Source organism: Hirundo rustica, chromosome 8 (assembly GCF_015227805.2).
Source record: "Hirundo rustica isolate bHirRus1 chromosome 8, bHirRus1.pri.v3, whole genome shotgun sequence".
NCBI classification, from domain to species: Eukaryota; Metazoa; Chordata; class Aves; order Passeriformes; family Hirundinidae; genus Hirundo; species Hirundo rustica.
Window position 1 is genome coordinate 3,457,289 of NC_053457.1, and position 14,063 is coordinate 3,471,351.

At 53.8% G+C, this 14,063-nt stretch overlaps 1 protein-coding gene across 1 annotated transcript; it reads right to left on the reverse strand.

Moving 5' to 3' along the window:
• Positions 1-1,478: 1,478 nt before the first annotated feature.
• LOC120755766 (lysosomal acid lipase/cholesteryl ester hydrolase-like) lies at positions 1,479-6,270 on the reverse strand. The gene is made up of 9 exons (XM_040071226.1): positions 6,181-6,270; positions 5,523-5,688; positions 4,605-4,803; positions 4,286-4,395; positions 3,851-3,987; positions 3,323-3,466; positions 2,776-2,847; positions 2,128-2,193; positions 1,479-1,712 (listed from the first exon to the last, which is right to left on the reverse strand). The coding sequence occupies exons 1-9, from the start codon at positions 6,262-6,264 to the stop codon at positions 1,479-1,481; spliced, it is 1,212 nt and encodes a 403-aa protein (XP_039927160.1). The 5' UTR covers positions 6,265-6,270.
• Between the last annotated feature and the right edge of the window lie 7,793 nt (positions 6,271-14,063).

The following is a 14,063-nucleotide window of genomic DNA, read 5'->3' on the forward strand; positions in this document are numbered from 1 at the left end:
GCTGCTAAAACCCCACAGATTGGCTCAGGAGAGCAGCTGTGCTGGGCTCCATACCCTCCTCACCGCCCACCTCTTCCCTGCAGGGAGATGCTGGTGGCACCGTGGGCACCTGCCAGCATGACCAGCCACTGGAAATTATCCCTGAGCAGCAGGAGCAGTGGGCAAGCAGCTCTCCCTCACCTGCATGTGTGCTGAAAACCCCCACACCCACAGGATCCTGGAGTGATTTGGGTCGGAAGAGACCTCAAAACCTGTCTCATTCCACCCCTTCCACTATTCCAGGGTGCTCCAAACTCCGTCCAACTTGGCCTTGGGCCCTTCCAGGGATCCACATCTTCTCAGGGCACCCTGTGCCAGGGCCTCCTCACCCTCACAAGGAACTATTTCTCCAGAGTTTTAACCTTTAGTTAACAGTACAACCACACAGAGCCCAGCAGACCCTATCCAGTTTATTGTTGTTGTCATTATTATTATTACATATTTGTGGAAAGAGAACCTTATCCTTTGCCCTGCTTGCTCCCAGGCATATTTTAAGAAGATGGTTACACAAACCGGCAAGCTCACAATTCCTCCTCTGATCAAGGTATTATTAACAATTTAATCCAGAAGCTGAAAACAGATTTAGGCTTGCTTTCCACCATGCTCTTCTTCTGTCTCCCACAAAAGCATTCCCTGAGAGAGGCAGCAAAAGGTGGCCTTTGCAGATGGGTTTGTGCCTTAGAATAGCTTAAAGTGGTGAAAAATGGTGTTTCCTTGTAGAACGTATTGAAACTCCTTTGTGTATGATTATACAAATCAGCATGAATCTGAGAAAGATGTCCCTTGTTAGTAAAATGGGCAGTTCTCATGGAAAAAACCGTATGGCCACTCCTCATTGTCACCAGGCACGGAGTTTATGGCTCCTTCCAACTGTGAATGAAGGCAGTGAGTGTCAGGATGTTGGGATTCTTGGTGTGGAAGTGTTGCCAGAAGGTGAATAAAGCAACGCAGGATCCATCCACCACCTGGTTTCATCCCAGCAGACGTGCTCCTGTGGGCTTACACCAGCATCCAGGAGGGGACGGAGCTCCTGTCCAGCTGTTTGCAGCTGGGAACCCAAGCTCAAGGAGCCCAGAGTCCAAAATGGCCGCCAGGAGCCAAATTCCACTGAAATTGGTTATTGCTGGGAACTTGTGTGAGTGAGGCGTAAGGGAGATTCAGGGTGTGAGGGCCACACTCAGCTTCTGCAGGGACCTATTGAACCTCGATCCAGAGGTCTTTCCGAATCACTGGATTAGCTGGTTTTCCTCATTGGCAAGGGTAATATCAATCCAGACCATGTGTAGTAGTTTATTGAGCTTTTTCCCTCCAATTTTCTTCATTTTTTTCTTTTTTTTTTCTCTTTTTTTTTTCTCTTTTTTTTCCTTTTTTTCCCTTCCCAAATGAAAGAAGCCCCAGAAGTCATTGAGAAGCCAAAACTCACTGCCACTGCTCCAGTTCTAGGTGCCCTTCTCCATCAGGTCAAGCATTTCTTTGTACACCTGCTCGTAGACCTGCTTGCCCCAGAGGAAATCAAAGTGGACAAACTCGGGGATGTACTTTGTGTAGGCCACGTTGGAGATACGGGGCAGGGTGATGTTCACATCCTCAGGGGCTGAAATCCAGTCCTTGCCCCCATACCAGGTAGCCAGCGGGGTTTTCATGTTCTCCAGCTCATAGAAGGGAGGAGTGGTCTGGAAGACAGGAGGGAGGTAAAGGACAAGCCAAAAATTCAAAGCGTATCCTGCTGGCTGCTTGGGATGTCTCCCTTATCCCAAGGGGTAGAAGAGGAACTATCACTAGGGAGCCTCACTATGCCTAGGGCTCCTGTTCTTTTCACCAGAGGGTCAAAAAGTCTTCACTGAGTGACTCTTTTCATTGGAAAGTTGCGAACATGCTTCCCCATCTCAAGTAAATTCTATTAATACCATGTAATTCACAGAATCACAGAATGGTTTGTGTTGGAATGGGCCTCAAACATCATCTGCCATGGGCAGGGGCACCTTCTGCTAGCCCAGGCTGCCCAATTCTCCAAATTCGGTCTCTACCACTGCAATATTTTCACTGCAGTATTTATTTATTTTTCCCCTGAGCATGGCTCTCTCTTACCTGGTTGTAATGAAGCATGTTGTCACTGCCGTAATCAAAATACTTGAATTCCCCTGTCTGATAGAGCTGGAAGAGGAGAGTTACGTTTATTATCCACACATTGGAGGGGTCTCTAAGAAAGATAAAAGAGGTGACGGGGGACTGCACTGCTCCCTCCTGCCACCAAGGCTCAGGGAAGCGATTTTTAGATCTGGTACTGGATTTTGGGAGGAGAGCTCAGCCCCAGGAAGACCTCAGCATGGAAACCCACAGGGTTTCCTGAACCTGGTGTACAACCAAGAGCCTCAAGGGAGACATGAATCAGACCTCTGGGAGGGTTTTTTGCGTGTTTTGTCAATGCGGTCAGCAGAAGGGCGTGAGTAGAATGTTTTCCATAATTAGTTGTATCATTAGTGGTCTTACTGACCCTCAGCCTTTACTCTAGCATCTCCTGTCCTGGTTTATCACCAGTCTTTGTTCCACCTCGACCACCCACAAGCCCCAAGGACTCTTGGACCTCTTCTGCTGGAATCAATACCTTAATCTGCACCAGTGGTTCAGGGCAGCTCTCCTCTCTCTCCCTTACACAGCTCTGCAAGGGGGAGCAGTGGGGGATTGTTCCCAACCCCTGAGCAGGGAGAGGAGAACACCAAGTGCACCAAGTGTTACCTGGCGCCAGTGCAACATGTTTTTTAAGGATGTGGAGTCAGGGTAGCGGGCCAGGTACACATCGACACGGCTCTGCAAGAAACCGTTGGAGACGTTTATTCTCTGCCCCTCAAAAAATTCACGCTCAAAATAAAGCCAAATCAAATAAAACCAAATAAAACCGTGTCCAGCAGCCACACAAGCCCTGCTCACACAGAGCTGTAGAGCTCCCTGCAGCAAGCTGAGCAGTTCCCAGGGGAGGCTGGGCCGTGCTGGGAGTCTGCATGGTTTCCAAGACAAGGTAAGGTTCCCTATCTTGTGCTCAGGATCCTTTTGCAAGGACAAAGCTCAGCTCGTGGCAGTAGCTCTGTGTGTTGTTCCTAACATGTTTCCTCCTTGGAATATGAAGGAATGACACCAATGCTTTATTTGAGAAACCCCCACCCTGGTGCCTGAATTTTTCTACCAATCAAAGATGAGAAAGGCCATGTGGAGGCAGCAGATGGACAGCTCGGGCTCGAGCAGTGAGAAAGGGGATCTCTCGAGAGGGAAGCTGCAGTGTACATACCACGTTCAAGCTGTTGGTAAACCCACCAGGCAGGTAAAATACCAAAGAGCACAGCATTTTCAGCATGGGGTAGGTGCACATTCTGGAAATCACTTGCTTTAAGACCTCATCCTTATCAAAGACCACAGTGTGTCCTAAAATGAGCTGTGGAAGTCAGAGAGGTGTATCAGTGAGGTTCACGTTCTTTTTTGCCTCCAGGTACTCCCCACCTCTTTGCTCACCCCTGAAAGTTGCTGACAGCTTTGCTGTGCTTTGTCATTTTGGCTTTTCAGAAATCGCCACGGCCCTGGAAGAGCCCCGACCTTCCAAGGAGAGGTTTCTCCTGGGAGAAGGGACCCAAAACCAATTCCTGTTAATAGTTCTTTGATTAAGGCTGGAGAGGAGGATGATTCACCTGCCCTCCAGGCTCACAGCACACTCACAAACACACAGAGCAGGGAGATGGAGGTGATGTACAAGCACTGCGTATCTCAGGTGACCTTCCCAGCCCCGCCTCCCCCTCACACCGCACGTGTGGTGAGGATGTACCTTAATCAGCACCTCAGGAAGGTCAAGCAGCCTCACCAAGGGTGACTTCATGTTTGAGCTCACGGTGACTGGAGCCAAGGCGAAAAACATCTTGATTTTGCGATCCAGTTCGGGAATGGATGAGAAGGCAATGAAACCTGTATGAGGGAGAAGGAAGCAGACGCTGCCCTGGTGTTTCTGAGGGAGCTGTTGACTTCCAGGGGTGTGTGCCCCTCAGAAGGCCCCTCAGAGGTGGCTCTGTCAGCAATGAGATGCACCCGGTTTGGGGCTGCCGCTGCTCAAACCCCTTCTGTTAAAGCAATTACCTGCTTTTTTCCCTTTTGTTGTTTGGAAATGCCTGGACATTACCCTCCCTGACCAAGGTTTTGGGAACACTCCCAGACTGGGGGTGCGCAGCTGATGTGACTCTGCCAGGTCTGCTCTCCTCCTCAGTACCTGTGGTGGTGCCTTGGGAATAAGCCACGTAGTATAACTGCTCCTGCCCCGTTTTCTGCAGGATGTAGTTGATGGTGGCTGGAAGGTCATACATGGCCAACTCATGGAAGCTGCAGGGGAGACAGGCACATGACAAAATGACCCTTGCTGACCTTGCCTTGTGGCTACCTGGGTGCAGGCAAGAGCTTTGGCAGGAATGGGCGACCCAGTTTCTGCCCACTGGCTGAGGGTGTGACTGTCAGGAGCACCCCTCCTCCAGCCTGCAGACACAGATGAGGGTAGCAGGCACCTGCCCACCCTCCAGTTTCACGGGAAATACCTGTAAGCTGAGTATTCCTGCTGGTAGAATTCAAACTCTTGGTGTTTCCGTGACCAGCTGTTCCCCCGGCTGTTCCCGATCCAGACGTCGTAGCCAGCGTCGGCAAGGATGAAGCCCAGGCTGGCGTTGGGCAAGTTGGTGACCCAGCTGCTTCCCTCCAACACCAGGCCGTGCTGCAGGAGGACCACGGCCTTTGGAGCTGGAAGAAGAAGAGGAGGAGTCATTTTCTCTGACCACGAGCAAAATTGGTCGTTCACATCCAGGTGTTGCTTTGGCAGCGCCCCGCTGGGAAGTGACCCCAGTGCAGGGACATGGTCACCTCTGTCCTCAGTCTCTCTGAGGAGGTGTTTCTGAAGAAGGCCAAGGCAGAGACTGGAAATCTGGGGGATTTTTACACTTATTTGCTATATACATATGCTTATATGTACATTCTTCCTAGGGGAGGGACACACTGACAAGAATGGGGCATCACCCCACCATTATTTGAAACAGGGGTTTCAGTGCAGAGCAGGAAGATCCCAAAATGGTGAGACAGCACTGAATTAGACACAGGAAGGATGCAAAATAGTGAGAAGGCATTGGACTGGCCCCCTGGTTTGGTTTCCTTTCCTTACTAATGGCTTTTTGCTGCTCCACCATCTGGTTTTGAGCTGAGGTAAAACCCGGGGCAAGATTTCTCCGTCCCATTCATTCTCCTTCTTCTTTGGAGCAAATCCTCTCAGAACAAGGTCAGCATAGTGGGCACCCACATTTCTTCTGCTCCCAAGGCTATTTGCCTGATGTTTCCTGCAGGGAAAGCTGCCTCCTGGGGGACCCAGCCCATGGTGAGGCAGCCTTGACCACCTTGGAGGTGGCCTACTCCAGCCCAGCAAAGCTCTCAGGGTGCCCAGAGCAGGCAGAGCTTCTTGTGGCACTTACGGGGACAGAACATGTTGGATGCCTGCGCCCCTGCCTTGTGGGAGATGCTGAAGCTCTCCAGGTTGTCTCTGCCATGGGGAATCCTCTGCAGGGTGAGGTAATAGCCATCGTCTGTCACCACCTCATGCTCCTCATAGGGGTACCCGTGGTACCGGATAATTTCGCCCTGTGGGAAGGGAAGGAGAGCATGGGACAGTCCCCAGGGAGGGAGGCTCTGTCCTGAGGGGTGCCAGGGCTTGGGTGGGCAAAGCCATCAGTGCTGGTGGTGACTCCAGGGGGAGGGTGGGCTCAGAACCTCCCAATGTCCCTTCCACCAATGCTGTGGTGATGTCATGACTTCAGCCAGAATTTTTGGCAGGTCCCTGAGCAGTTCTGGTGAAGAACTGTCACCTTTTGTGTGCAATCAAGAGCGGGGCAGCACATACAGCCAAACTCTGAGCCCGAGAGGGCTGTCCTGACCAAACCTGCTGATGTGGAATGAACACCCCCCCCACGAATGTCTGCCATAAATCTCTATGTAGGTAAGAACAGGGAGACAACTGTCTAACAAAATCCTGGTGTCAATCCTTGGTGAAGACACACAGAGCCTGTGGGTCTTGCACAGATCATGACAGCACAGGTCAACTTGCACAACCAAGCAGGAAAAGAAAGGACTTACAACATCCATGGACACCTCGGGGTTTTCTTCTGACCTTGCAGCGATGAACATTAAACAAGAAATGGTGAGGAACAGCCCCGTCATGGTGCTCTGCAAAACGTTGTCATGAGGAGTGTGAGAGACTTTGCTGGCACTGGCACAGAAGCTGGGGGGGAATTCCCTTGATGTGCATTGCACTTCCATTGGGATATTAAGCTGACCCCTCAAGAGGTGAAATGATTTTAAAACTGAAGTCCTCTAATCGGTTCTGAAAATGGCTAATTTTGCTAATCTTGAACAAAGCCAGAGTCCAGATTCCATCACATTTTAACGTCTCCACAGTCTCCATCAGGCCCTCGTATTCAGAAGCACACAGAGGTACAGGTACATCTGTATGTGCCCAGGCAAACCTGGTTTTTGAGGGGCGTGATTATAGAACATTCATTTAAAATAATGTCTTGGATATCTGGAAGAATAGGTTGCTTTGTTCCACTGACAGCTGAACTAATGAGGAGTAACCCACCCATTTTTAAGTTTCAGGGCCATATTCTTAAGAAATCAAATAATGGGGTTTGTTCGGGCTTTTCCTATGGCTGAAAGAGACCCTAGGATACTTCTGGGAGACTTGTTTTAGCCGACCTGAGTAAAATGCCATCTCAGGACTCCCCTGGGCTTTCTGGGAAGGGTTTTGGTGTTTGCTTCGGCTCGTTCCTACCACAAAACCTCTCACTGCTATTTTACTTCACAGAAACAGAATCACAGAATGCTTTGGGAGGAAAGGGACGTTCAAGATCATCTTGTTCCATCCCCTCTGCCATGGGCAGACCCCTACCATATGGGAACGGGTGAATTTGTTGGAGGTGACAAATTCGCAGCAGAAATACTGCCTCAGCTACTTAGAGGAGTTCAACAGTGCGGAGCAATTTGGCAGGAACCTCTAAATCCCCACTGGATGCCGGCGCCAGGTATCTCGCACGCAGCCCTGGTGAAATAGAGGAGCTCTGGGGGCAGGTTTCTGTCACCCCGGCTGCCTCTCATCCTTCCCCGGGAGGAACCGGCTCCCCGCGCTGCGGGAGATGGTTTGGCAGCGGGGCAGAAAAGCCACCTGCTCCCTCTGGTGTTCCCGGGTGGATCCGAGACGGGGATCCGCGCACCGGCACCGCCGCGCCCGGGGACGCGCCGCGGGCACCCGACCGTGGGCTCACAGGGGTGGCTGTGCCCCGACCGAGGGACCCCACCTCCCACCCGGGGCACCAAGGGCTCCCCGCCATCACCCCGAGCCCCCTGGGGCGCGATGTGGGGACGAGACCCCTCGCTGCGCCGCCTGTGAGGCTCCGGACTCGTAATTCCAGGGGCGAGCCTTTAGCAAAAGCGAGGAGAGGCCGAGCACATTTTTGGGACGTAGCGTCAGCAGAAGGGCATGCAAATTCCAGGGAAGAGCCTTGCCTGGGATGGCCCTTTCCCCTCAACAGTCAGCTTGGAAAAAGATTCTCTGCGTCAAATGTCCCTCGTCTCAGCAGACCTCGAGAACCGGCGGCGGCCTGCGAGGGGTGCGGCGGGGTGACACCTCTTCCACGGGCACAGCACTGCCCTGACCCCTCTCCGAACACTCGCACTGCCCTCCCTGCCCTGCTGTCGCAGCCCTGGGCCTGTCCCAGTGCCCGCAGCTCTGTCCCGCTGTCCCCAGGGATGCGCACAGGGAGGAGGGATTACCCGTCGCGGTCCAGGGGCTGCGGCAGAAGAGCTGTGGGAGCCTTTGTCCCTGATGTCCCCCGAGCTGAAGGTCCCCGCTGCCCGCGGACACCGCTCTCATCGGGCTGTTATTCCCTCTGCTCCGCGCATTCAGGAGCGTCAGGAGCCGCCACTCCCTCTGATCCCTCCTCCTCTGAACGTGTAATTTACCTGAGGGACGGAGTCAGTCCCGGCAGGAGCCACCCTCCCTGCCTGGGCTGGCTCGGGAGTGTTTTCGTGGCGCTGCAGAGGAGCTGAGAGCCGTAACGAATTGGTTGGTTGCACCTGATGGAGTCGTTTGGCACCGGCCATGACCTCTGTGAGCCCGAGGATGGGGAGCCTCTGGGCTCCACCTGCTCTGGGACTGGCTTCGGTGCAAGGGGCTGGTGCTGGTGCCCCGGGTGCTGAGGGTGGTGGGACCAGCCTAGCTCATCCCAGCAATCTCCAGTGGGAAAGCCATCCAAGCTCCTTTTGGCTCTTCCCGCGGCCTTCTGGCATGGAATGAGCCTGAAAATGCAGAACCTTCCAGTCCCAATAGTGACTCCAGGGGGTGCTATGTAAAGAAAAAGAAATTAAATCCATCCCCGGGGAGGGAGGAAGCTGTGGATGGAAACTTCACATCTCGCCTGGCTTCCGCTCCTGTCAGCTGGTGATGCCTTTGGCCAGGAGATGCCTGGTGCCCAAGGAGGCCCCTGCAGGGATGGTGACGGGTCACACGAGCTGTGGGTGTCGTTTTCGGCGCCTCTGCCTTTGTGGCCACCTCTCCACTCCTTGCCAGGTGCCCACGCCTTGCTGTGCTGACTGTGCCCCCCGTGGGATCCTGCATCCCTCCTGCAGTCAACACCTGCCAGGTCTGCCCCAGCCACGCTTGCTCAAATGCAGACGTGCTTTGGAAAGCCTAAACAGCTGCACCTCTGTCTGGAGCTGTAATGACTGGTCTTTACAAAGGACTCTCTGGAGGCAGTGCCAGCAGCCCTCTCAGCTGGCTCGCCCTGAAAATGGCAGTGGCTCAGAGAAGAATCTGATTTTTCCCCTGCAGGGAGTGGAGGAAAGGTGGAAAAACAGGATCAGGTATGGGCCGACGAGGAAAAAAAACCCAAAAACATATCCACTTCCTCCCAACATCTGCAGAATTTGCCTTCCTTTTGGGGACAGGACATCAGAAAGGCTTCTATGGCCACTCCTGGTGCTGGCATCAAGTTTAAGGCCACGTTAGTGGGGAGCCCCCCGAGGTGAATCACTGCACAGCCTATTAAGGCACGAGCAAACAGGAGAAAAAAAATCGGGATAAAAATTAAGAATTCTGGGGCAAGCTTATTCCACAGGTTTTAACAGTTATTTTATTTTCCTCCAGCAAGCACCCACAGAAAAGCATGGGGCGAGGTGGGGATTACTGGAAAGCAACCAGAGGGTGAACGCTGCTTTCCCACCAGTGCTGCTGCTAGGACAGGGCCTGTGTGACCACGATGAGAGTCCTGGGAGGGAGCATCCCCCACACACGGGCAGAGAGGGACCTGACAGCCCCCTGGCCCACGCTGCTTTCATCTCAGGGGCTTTCTCCTAAATTTCCTTGCACTTCAGCTTGCTGCCGTCTGGCCATGAGAGCACTGAGTCCCGGAGTGATCCTTGTCCTCGGGACAGGGCTCTCCAAAGGAAACAGGAAAGCCTGGGCAGCCGAGGGTGCTGTGAAAGTGCTGGAGAGGGAAGGGAGCTCCTGCCCAAACCCTCAAGGACAGCGTGGCAGTTTGGTGTATGGAGAAACCCCAAAGCAAACAAACCATGGTGTTCCATGGCTCCTTGAGCATGAGGTGTTTGTGTGACCTGGCCGTGGTGTTCCATGGCTCCTTGAGCATGAGGTGTTTGTGTGGCCTGACCATGGTGTTCCATGGCTCCTTGAGCATGAGGTGTTTGTGTGACCTGGCCGTGGTGTTCCATGGCTCCTTGAGCATGAGGTGCTTGTGTGGCCTGGCTGTGGTGTTCCATGGCTCCTTGAGCATGAGGTGCTTGTGTGGCCTGGCCGTGGCTTTCTGGGGCAGGAGCTTTGTGGGGATGGAGCTCTCTCCTGGCAGAGGATGGGAAAGGGCAGCCTGGCCACGTTACGGACAGCAACATCAGCATTTGTGTTTGTGCTGCTTTGCTGGGCTCAAAGGGCGGTTCTGTTCCCTTGAGAAGCCGTGCTGTTATCTCAGGGCCTCAACAACTCTCTGCAGCTGTGAGGTTGTCCCTGATGGGGGCTGAGGTTGGATTACAGATCCCCAGAGGCTGCTGCCAGCCAGTGTCACCACAATGACCAGGCTGGCTTTACTTTCCTCCTTCCTGCAGTTGTGGAGGAGCAGGAGGGGGAGAATAAGCCCCTCCATTGAATCCTCTGTACTTCTCAGCTGATTATAAAGGTTTTTGGCATTCCTCCTGTCGAAGACTGGGTGGGATGTTACTTTCTGTGAGTGCAATCAGTGCTGTTGAGTTTAATTCAGAGAGAAACTTGGGCTTAGGTTTTTCTGCTTTGTCAGTATCACAATGTAAAGTCTGCTAGTGAAAAAATCCCACCCAACCCCAAAGCCCCAAGCCACCCCTGTCCCTGGTTTGCTTTCCTCCCTTGTCACCAGGGGGCCAAGCAAGGTTCTGTGCTGAGCTCCCTCCCATTTTACTGAGCTACCTGATTATTTTACTGCTCCCATCACTAAACCCCTCCCTACCCTTCCTCTGGGGCTATTTTGCAAACTACCACAGGTCAGGGGTGGAAAGACCTCACTGGCTTCGAGGAGATGCCATTGTCCCTTGGGTGCTGTGCTGAGAGTGGCAGAGCAGGGAGGTGTGGCTGTGGCATTGCTGCTCCCAGCCCGGGACGTGGATCTTCTCACCCGTGTGTCCCCTCAGTGTGTCTCAGCTCCTGCTTAGTGGGGGAGAACTTGTCCTGGCTCCAGCTGAGGTTGTCCTGGGTGTTGGCCGTGGAAATGCTGGTGAGGAGCTCACAGGTGGGACATGCCGAGAGGGATTTGTGCCAACAGGTCGCTGCCCCAGCTGAGAGGAAAAGCAGAGGGCACAAAGTCTTCTGGAGGTTTTCTGGATCTGCCAGGTAGTCCACTGCAATCTGAGCCTGTCCAGCCAGTGGAGAGCTGCCTTGGAGCTGGGGGTCTCCCCCAGCTTAGGGCCTGGCCCCAGGGCTGCCCTGCTCACACATTTCAGGCTGTTTCCTTGAGGACAGCCAGGCTTTCGGTGCCTGTGCCTCTCCCCACAGGATCCAGCCTCTGTGCCTCTGGGACCCCTTTGGGCAGGAGGACTAAGCCATTGGGTCCGGTTGAACTGATGCCTTAAGTTTGAGCTTTCATTTATTTCACATTCTGTGCTGCCCAGGGGTGCAGCTCTGAGCTCACATTCAGGGTCACTCAGCTCTCTGCACACAGCAGGGACACAAAACAAATCCTTTTCCTGCTCAAGACCAAGGACAACTTTCAGCCCCCAAAGCACAAACAACGGTGGCTGGAGGGAGGAACAAGAAGGATGGGACCCCACAACCTGAAGATGTCACTGGACAATTAAACCCCAATATGCAAATGGACCAAAACTTATAAAGATGTAAGACCTCGTGACCGCTCAGCCATTCTGTGACCATTCTTGGTCCACCCTGGCTGTAGCCCTGGCCAGGCTCTTGTCATGCCCAAGGTGGATCCTAAAGGCCTTTCAGTAAATATCTACTTTATTCTCCAGCTCTGTCCAGTCTCTGCTTCAGGTCAGGCTTCCCAAGGCATTAGAGCCAACCCAGCCTCTCCTTGCACCTTGACCTTGGCCTCCACCCACCATCCCTGGGCTCACTCTGATGTGGGGGTGTCCCAGTAGTCCCTGGGAACCCAAATCTGGATTCTGTCCTGTGATACAGCCTCCCCAGTGCCAAGCAGAGGGGATAATCCCCTCCCAGGGCTTGCATGTGCAACACATCTCCCGTGTCTTGAGTGGAACCGGAGGGCAAGGTGTGGAGTCATCCTTCCCCAAAGTGGCCAAGCCTGTCCAGGGGGCGAGGTTAAGGAGGTGGGGCAGGGGCTGGAGAAATAAGGGGGGAAGGCCTAAGGGGAGCTGTGGGCTCTTGGCTTGTCCAGAGAGGCACAGAGGGAAACGGAAATTTTGGGAGAGGAAGGACCTCTTGAAGCACCAAGAAAGGATTGTCAGGCATCCTGCAAGCCACTGAGGGAGATGAAGGTGAGCCTGGAGGCCAGAAGCTGCTTGTGAGGACACAGGGACTGAAGGCAGACCTGGCCTAAGCCCTGCTGCCTGATGTGGGGGAGTCCCTGCCCACATCCTGGTGGGATCTGGCTTTGCTGCACCTGGGGCATCCAGGGGAGAAGAAAAAGGTCTGTGCAGCTCTGTCTGCAGAGCTCTGTGCATCTCAGCAGCCTGTGCAGGCACTGCAGGGAACCACAGCCTGAAGGCTGTCAGCTGGGCTAGGGAGAGGTTTTGGGGAGCATCCCCCCAGCCACTGGGCTCCAGGGTGGTAGGAAGGAGCAGGTGACCTCGGGGGGTCACTAGAATAATGTTAAATGCCCAAGCTGTGCCAGTAGGGAAGCTGAGGGTGAGGACTCTCATAATTTCTGCTGGTGGAGGCTGCCCCTAGGTCAGCTTGAAGATGAAGCCTCCTTTGTTGTCTGGCACTTCTCAGCATGGTTTTTGCTCTCTTTTCTTGAAGGAAGGCATGACTTTTGCCTTGTCAGGTCCGTGTCTGGTGCTGCCTGAAGGGTCAGTCAGGGCAGGGAACTCCTAGCCCAGCATTTTGCCACCAGACCAGCCTCCTTCCCCCAGGACCTGGGCTGGGTGTGGGGAACAGCACCCAAAGGCTCCATAATTAAATAGAGCTCTTGCAAAGTGCCTCATCTTGCTCTTTCATGCCACCATTTAAATCCAGGGAAAAGCCCAAACAATTCTGCTGGTGAAAACCACATCAAATGTGTGTATATCCAGAGGTATTTTGCGCTGACAGAGGAAATATTTTGCTCAGCAGTGATACCACCCCAAACCAGGGTTGTGAGCAGGAGGCTGGGATGGAGCTGGAGACCCCAAAGGTCCCTTCCCACCACCACTGCTCTCCTGGCAGGAGGAGAGGTGGTGGGGCTGGAAAATATGTTTAAAGGGGCCCATGGACTCAGAGCCATCATGGAGGGCTGTGTGTCACCCCTGCCCATGGGAGATTTGCTTTGCACCCTTTGGATTTCCACTCTTGGGATGTGCATGCTGACAAAATTCAGTCAGTGTCACATGCAAGTGGTATTTCTTCCTCCTTTCCTGGATGAGATTTGCCCCTTTCTTTTCAGCCCAGGCACGGTCCCCCAGCCCTGTCCCTGAGCCTGGTGCTGACATGCAGAGCTGACGCCTGGAAAGCCAGGATGAGCAGACAGTGACCTGTCTGGCAACCCCAGAGCACAGGCAAAGCAGCTGGAATCCCTCTGCCAAGGAATGCCAAAAATGCAGCTCCCAGCCGGAGGACACGACAAGACCTGTGTGTTCCCCAAACTCTAGGATGTGGCTCTTTGCTGCTTTTCAGCTCCCTGGGGTTTGGGATGCAGTGTCTGAATCACTGGGCTGTGTGACTGGGGAGAGTCTGGGCTTCCAGGTGGTGATGGACAAGTCCCAGCCTCTCTGGGTATCTTTATAAGCCAAGATGACTGGTTCCCTCTGTGCTGCCAACTCCACCGACTGCACGGAGAGCCTGAAGCAGCAGGTCAGGCTGATGTTCTCCTGTTCTCCTTTTCACCTTCTAGCCCAGGCTATCCCAACCAAGTCAACAGCTGTAATTATCACTACAGCTGTGAGATTTTGCCAGCAGGGGATGGGCAGCCAGGGCTGGAGGAGCCTGGCTGAGCTCTGGGAGCATGGGCGGGTCCCCTGTGAGGCACGGGGCTGGCATCTGCTCCTCCAGGGAATGCTCTGGCCTGCCCTGGTCACCTGGTGATGGACACAACTCTGTGACCTCAGGAGTGGGTACAAGAAGTGGGGGCTGGCATTTGGGCTGTTCTTTCTGCGTTCCTCCCCTGTTTTCACACCCCAGCCCAGGAGTCTTTTTGTGCTTGCTGAATGCCACAGGCATGCACAGGGGCTAATCCTTCCCTCTCTGCCACCTCCTGGGATGCCAGGAGGAGTTGCTTCTGTCACTGCTGAACGCTGCCTGCCAGTGCTCTCTCTGACAC